Source organism: Aptenodytes forsteri, unplaced genomic scaffold (assembly GCF_000699145.1).
Source record: "Aptenodytes forsteri isolate BGI_AS27 unplaced genomic scaffold, ASM69914v1 Scaffold188, whole genome shotgun sequence".
Lineage (NCBI taxonomy): Eukaryota > Metazoa > Chordata > Aves > Sphenisciformes > Spheniscidae > Aptenodytes > Aptenodytes forsteri.
The window spans coordinates 748,675-755,556 of NW_008794371.1; the positions used below are offsets into that span (position 1 = coordinate 748,675).

General features: G+C 41.8%; 1 protein-coding gene across 1 annotated transcript in view; it reads right to left on the reverse strand.

Annotated features, from left to right (window-relative positions):
• Nucleotides 1–3,464: 3,464 nt before the first annotated feature.
• RPA1 (replication protein A1) overlaps nt 3,465–6,882 on the reverse strand; it is a 25,916-nt gene continuing 22,498 nt past the window's right edge. The window contains exons 16-17 of the mRNA XM_009287062.2: nt 4,839–4,925; nt 3,465–4,480 (exon numbers count right to left, since the gene is read on the reverse strand). Coding sequence (XP_009285337.1) covers nt 4,373–4,480; nt 4,839–4,925 — 195 coding nt within the window. The 3' untranslated portion in view covers nt 3,465–4,372. The remainder of the gene's footprint in view (nt 4,481–4,838; nt 4,926–6,882) is intronic.

Genomic DNA, 6,882 nt, shown 5'->3' on the forward strand with positions numbered 1-6,882 from the left:
AGAGTTATATACAAGGGTGGAAAAAGTACTACAAGGAGCCTAAAAGCACTCCTAAAGGCACGCTTTTGGCATGGCAGAGAGGCTGAATATCACAACAAATCAATGCACTATAAACACGAAAAAGCTAAAAACAAACAACACCCCACCCCCCAAAACACAGACACCTAAGTATTCAAATAAAATACACAGAAAAATGCGTAACAGTCCTCATGAAAAATCCATCTGGCAATTCAAACCACCTTTTTTTTAAAAAAAAAAAAAATGCATATGAATGAAATGTAAAAATGTAAACATGAATGGCCCACGTAAACATGAAAAACAGACTAAAAAACCGAGGCCCATTACTCCCTGTAATAAGATTACTGATATTTACTGCACTACTCCAATATCTGTAACACATAATATGCTGCAGACCACTCCCTTCCCCAAACGCAGGCTTTGGAAGCAGGCAGCCTGCTCCATTTCATGTTTTCATAAGCCTTTTATATAAAAGCGATACGAAATTTCTCTTTCTTTCCCATCTGAGTCACCTAAGCAGCCCTACAGCTGCCCGAGAGGCGAGTCCTCCAGCCAGCGAGGCCGGCCGTGCTGAGGAAGCAGCCCTGCGGGGTGGCTGCTCTTCTCCAACGCAGCTAATTCGAGGGCTAGAAAAAAAGAAAGCAAAAGGAAAGGAAAGATGACGAAACAGGACACGGAAGGAAAGTACGTCTTCCTCCCCCCCTCAAGATGTTACGCTGTATCTCGGGCAGCAAATGCAAATATCACCAAGAATCAAAACATCAGACTCATCAACTTCCACTCTCACACCCGTTGCACTAAAAGGACAATCCCATCGTGCTGGAACACGGAAGCCCACACACACACTCATCCAAGCTGCCAGGCACAGCGTACACAGCGTAAAGCAACTAGCCACCAAACACACGCGGAGCAGTCGCTTCTGATCCGTGCAAGACCACCGTTTATTTTTTACTACAGCTCTTAGAATGTATTACTCCTCAAAGCTTTATTTTGGGGGGGGGGGTGTCACACATGGGACGGGACACACGACCAAACCACCTGATGCATCTTAAAAAACAGATCTGACTGAAATAGAACCTCCCCTCCAGAGACTCGTAAGGGTGACTAACAACTAATTTAAAATTCACGTACAGGGAAAACATAGTTAAATCTTAACAGTGGGAATTAACACAAACAGCAAACTACCTGATTGCGGCACGTCAAAGCACGCTCCAGATCTTCCCTCGGCCATGAAGAACTTGATGTTCTCATGTAATTGTCCTTGCACCTGCCTGTTCAAAACCAGCAGCCTCCCAATTTCATCTTCGCTTTGTACATTTAATTTAAATCAAAACATTAGCAGCCACAGGAATCTTCACCTCACAGAGATCTAGTTACGAAGTATTCCAGCATCCTTTCAATTGAGCAAATACACGTTCAGCCCAGATAATGGTTGAAGCCATCCAGCAATAAACTGGACACTTGCCGGGGGAGATTGATGATGAAGGGAATGAAGACACAGGCTTGTTTGCCAATAATCCCAATTAGCATTGTGAGTCCACTGACTTCTCCTTCATTAGCACAGCCAAAAGAGCCCAGAGCCTTCTGAAGAGTCCCGTTTTCCACGGCCCGTGTCAGTACCTACGGTGATCTACCTGGGTTTGGATGGCCATGGCCACCTGGCAATGAGGTGGGAGGAGAGAATGGAGACACCTCCATAGCTTCCCTGCCCTCGCTCCTCGGCTAGATGGCTGCTTCAGAACCTCACTTTCTTTTGATTGACAAGCTATTTATTAACCAATTACCTTCAACAGTTCTAGTCTATGATCAGGGGAAGGAAGCAAGATATATAGATATATGCATATATTTTTTTATATGTGGGAAATCATATCCCTCTCTCAGGATTCATTTTGCTAAATTAGCTTTTCTAGGCCCCTCCGAAAAAAGATTTTCATTCTCCTACTCAGCAGTGTAGTCCTCCTCTGTACTCGCCCCAGCTGAGATTCTTTTTTGCCTCTATACGTAGCAGACCAGAACTGTACATAGCATTCGAGATGAGATGCACAGCAGAGGCTTATATAATCCTATGGTACTTGTATAGCTATACTAGAAATACCTTGCCTTACATAGCTTGATGTTTTTATCATATACTAGCTGATTAAAGCATGATTAAAACCCTCCAACTCTTCAGTCACTAATGAGCATCCACTTTAGAGCGGGGTTGGTTTTTTTTATTAGTCCTCAAATAAATTACTTTCCACACAAACTGTTTTAAGTTGATTTTCTGTTCCAGTTCTCAAGGTCATTCAGCTGATCCTGTAAGATACCTTAATACCCTTGAGTATCGATACCTTCCTTCTCTAGTGCTCTGGACGATGTCACAGTAAACCCAGCGATACAGATGCACAGCGATTCCCTCTGGGAGAATGAGCTGCCCCAACAGAGGCAGATGTGCAACACCATCTCATAAAGCTGCAATGCCAGCAAATACGCGCTAACACAAATGCCCATAAAAACTTCCTAGTGTATATGGGCCTGAGAATTGGAAACAGCCTCAAGGAACATTTTGCATTACCACTTGCTAACAGCCCCCTCTAACTGGGGAGGAGGGACAGGAAGGGAGGAGCGGAACTAAAAGACTGGTTAGCAGAGTGGAAAGATAATCACCGCTAACCTACCATTTGTCAACCCGGAACCGTGCTGAAGACTGTAATTTTATAGTCAATGCCTTATAAGCAAGGTCAGAGGGAACAAATACTTCAATAAAAAAATTCAAAACATCAGCAGAAGAACCCAGTCATGATCCTCAGAATCCAAAATAGAGGAAGGGGTTGTTTGTGCAATTAATGGGCCCAGAATAACATCCTTCATGTCCATCAATGGAAATGGCATTTACAGTTCTTAAACGTAAAGACTTAAGATGGCAAACAGGAAATTATGGGAAATAAAGGGCACCAACTGAATACATGATGAAACAGTGCTCCATGGAGCAAAATAAATAAATAAATTCCAGTTTTGCTACCAGAGACCCACTTCGGTATTGCTTGGATGCTTGGAGCTGTGCAGCAAATGCCAAGCTGTGAGCTGCAGCCAGGGAACACATAATTAATGTGATTAGGAGCACACAGAGCTAGCATGCTCTGCTGACTGAAAAGCCCAGTAGCATAATTACTGTTTTCTGTACTAGCTCTATGTCTGAACAAATCTCAAAGCCTGGTTAGTTTTAGACTGCTGTGTAAACGTCAATAAAAATCCCAGAAGTGCCAGCTCATCAGCATTCTCAGGCACAGAAATGGTGAACATACCACTGCATTTCCATGCTGTTAACATCAGGCAAAGAAGTCCCCATTCTTCAGTCTAACCTTAGAGTTTGTAGTAACTCCCCCAAGTGAATGCTTATTATGAAAGCTAATTAATTGCTTTCCAGTAACGAGAAGTCTTTGGCGTTCAAAGAAAGCAAAATTCACTACACAAGAATTAAACAGTGTTTATTGAAACAAAGCTCCCCCTGTTTAAAGACCTGTTTCTGATTAACATCATTACAAATAAAACCAAAGAAACTGAACATACAAACATACAAAACATGTATAGGCAGGAAACATGTGCTAAAATCAGTCAAAACTCCATAGTATTAATTGAAGAGAAAACTAAAGCAATACTTTGTAGTTGCCTATACTTCCCTGGGGGATGGAGAGTCAATGCTTATCTGCCTTCCTCAGAAGAGACAATTTTGATTAATATCAGACCCATCTGACTCAGTCTATTAAACCCTGAAGGAATGATATTCTTCAGATATAAAAGATATGTCTTTGATTAATAATTCTACCATATTGCCATTCCAAGCATTAACAACTGCACGGCACCTGTGGAAAGAGAAAGCCTTTGAATTCTATGGAAAGGAACTAACTCGCGCTAATAGAGCTGTTCTTCGTCCGTATCTGAAATCTGTACGACACTCTTCCTCCCACCCTCTGCTGAACAAGTCAAAGTGTCAAGGTTGTCACTACTTTCTTGCAAAGATGACAGTGATTATATGTAAAGCTGAATTATATAGTAAGAAAGCAAAGTTACTTCAGACATTCTGAATGGTTTGTCTAAAGACCCTGGCAATCTGTCTAGAGATTCCTCTTTAGAGCTGTCACAGCTTAATAGACCACAAGTGTCTACAATGTCGTGGCCATCAGAGTGCACTCTTACCTACCAGGGGCGTATCTTCAGAGAAATGCATTAAATCACTTAGCCCACTACACTGGACTACCATGCACGGTGTAACTAATGCCAAATTGTCACACACGAGGTGGGGAAAAAGTCAATGTAATATCATCTGTTGAGTTCTTCCTGAAGTTCTAGCTTCAATCAGTCGGCACCAGCCTCCTCACCCTAGTTGAGCATTTCTCCTGATGCTTGCGATCAACCTCTTGCTGTATTCTCTGTAGTTCACAGGTTTGACGTCCACTGCTGTAGCCTTAATACGAGATTCATCCTGTGAAAGAGAAATATGGCACGTAAAAGAACGCTAAGCACTCCAGGCATTTGGTTCTAACCTCCTTCTGCCCCAGTAACTCACTGCTCTTGGTATCAGGGTTAGCTGGGAGTGCAAAGTTGACTCCCAGAGCAGCTATGTTGTTTTCATTTGAAACAAGCCAGGCTTGATGAACCTGAGAGGGAGTAGTGTTAATGACAGTGGATCCCTCCTTCAGTGCTCAAGACTGACTTGCTGTGAGCAGGTATCTTTGGAAACTTCTCCCCACGGACGTAAGCGGAGGAAGCCACCTCCTATGGAGACAAGTCAAACTACAAAAGCCACATGCTACGTTATTTGCCTTTCGGGGGATACTTACATTGTAAGTCTCCAGTTTTACTCGGATCCTGAACTCATACGTGTTGAAGTTTGCATTTTGGAACACTTCTTCAAATGCCTGCTCATTCTGTGAGAAGGACAAAGACAGGTATCAGCTGCAGACACTCCAGGCTTCCGGTAGTACCACGAACTTTCAGAAAAGCTCATCTTTTGCCGATGTTGGCAAAACGGTGGAACTAACTGGATCATGTAGGCAGAGCTGAATCTTCCATCAAATTTTAGATGCCAAAACCGTGACTTAAAGTTTTTGAGAAAAAGTTTAGTTCAAGGTGAAAACTTTTTAGCTACCTAAACAAAATAACGTACAGTTGCACTGAATCTGCAACTAAGTGTACAGAATGAAAATACTGTAAATCAACATGAGATTCTCTCATGCTGCTTAAGGGGCTAATTCTGATGTTCTGCTATAATTACAAACTCTGTCAGAGTTAACTATTTCCCTATTAATTGTCTTATTAGACATTCTGTTTCTCTGCTTATCCATCAAGGCTGTATGTATCCTTCACATCCTGACACAGACCTATTTAAGAGGATGTTCTATAAAAAAGTGGATGCATTTTTTGAACATGCTTTATAACCATTAGAAGACTGTCATATTTATAACATAAGCTGCTTCTAATTACCATATGAACACTAAACATCATCATCATCTATAACAGACAATTTGTCAAAACAGTAGAAAAGCAGCAGACAAGTTGTGGAGGCTGTGGAAAAAGTTTATTTTTGTAAAAATTAGTTGTGAAAACCTTTTCTGACATTCCACAAAAATCCTGCAGCCCCATGATGATACAGACAAGTAATTATTAATGCATTTATCTACCAGATGCACTTGACTCGATCAGTCACTCCAGCAGCAGACAGAGCATCTGATCTGGAACTGAACCCACCTCAGTTTCACTCATATTCCAAGTGCTACATCTGCTGTTTTTAAATGCGTGCAGCACTATTTCACACTACACAGTGATTCTCCTAAGGTTTAGAAAAGCACAACAAATGAAGGTGAACAGGAGTAGCTAGTTTCACAGACTGCAAAATTTAGGCATATCCTTCCTGAATATTAAAAACCCCTTCTTCTGACCATCGTATGGATTAGAGGATAAGAAAACTCACTTAATAAAGCATTTGGCTTCTGTTTCCAGCTCTGCCACAAACTATGCTAACCATTAGTGAGTGGAAAATGCCGTTAGCATACCAGTCACTGCTACCCTACCTCCTTCGGTAACAAGCACAGTGGAGAAGTAGATGAAAAACTGTGCATGCATATCTATGCTTAGCGTGGTCACTGGCTGTACGTGGACTCAATACATACTGTGAGCAGTGGAAAAACTCCCACCAACTTCACAGGATACTGCATCAGGTCTTCAGAGAAAAACCACTAAGAAAAGCTTACTGAAAATGCATCAAGTACCATTTTTAAAGGCTCATAAAAAAGTGTCAAATCAAAAACAATTTCTCCTGGCACACAAAGCATTCCCACTCAAGGGCTCATTCCATATTATGTTCCATTTTCTATCCTCAGCCATTTCCATTAGGCAGCTCTTCAAAAGACATTACATGTTTGTACTGTTACATAGGATCTGCTGTCTCTCCTTCCCCACCCAGTTCTCTTCAGCATTAAAAGTGACTAAGAAATTTTGTTTGAGCTCTAGCAGAGATTAAGCACAACCAAAGTAAGAAAATATTGACAAGTTCAGAATGTCTGAAAATGGAAGTGTAAAAGTGCAAGCACATCTAATTAGAATGCCCTAGCAATACATCTTCCTACAGAACAGAGCTGTCCAGCCTTCATAGTACCACAAAAACTTCTAGCATCCCAGAAGCACAAGCTTTGTACCACTTATCTTAGAGAGCCGAGTACAGGAAATTTCCAAAAATCATAGAATCATGGAATAGTTTGGGTTGGAAGGGACCTCTAAAGCTCATCTAGTCCAACCCCCCTGCCATGGGCAGAGACATCTTCAACTACATCAGGTTGCTCAAAGCCCCGTCCAACCTGACCTGGAATGTTTCCAGGGATGGGGCAT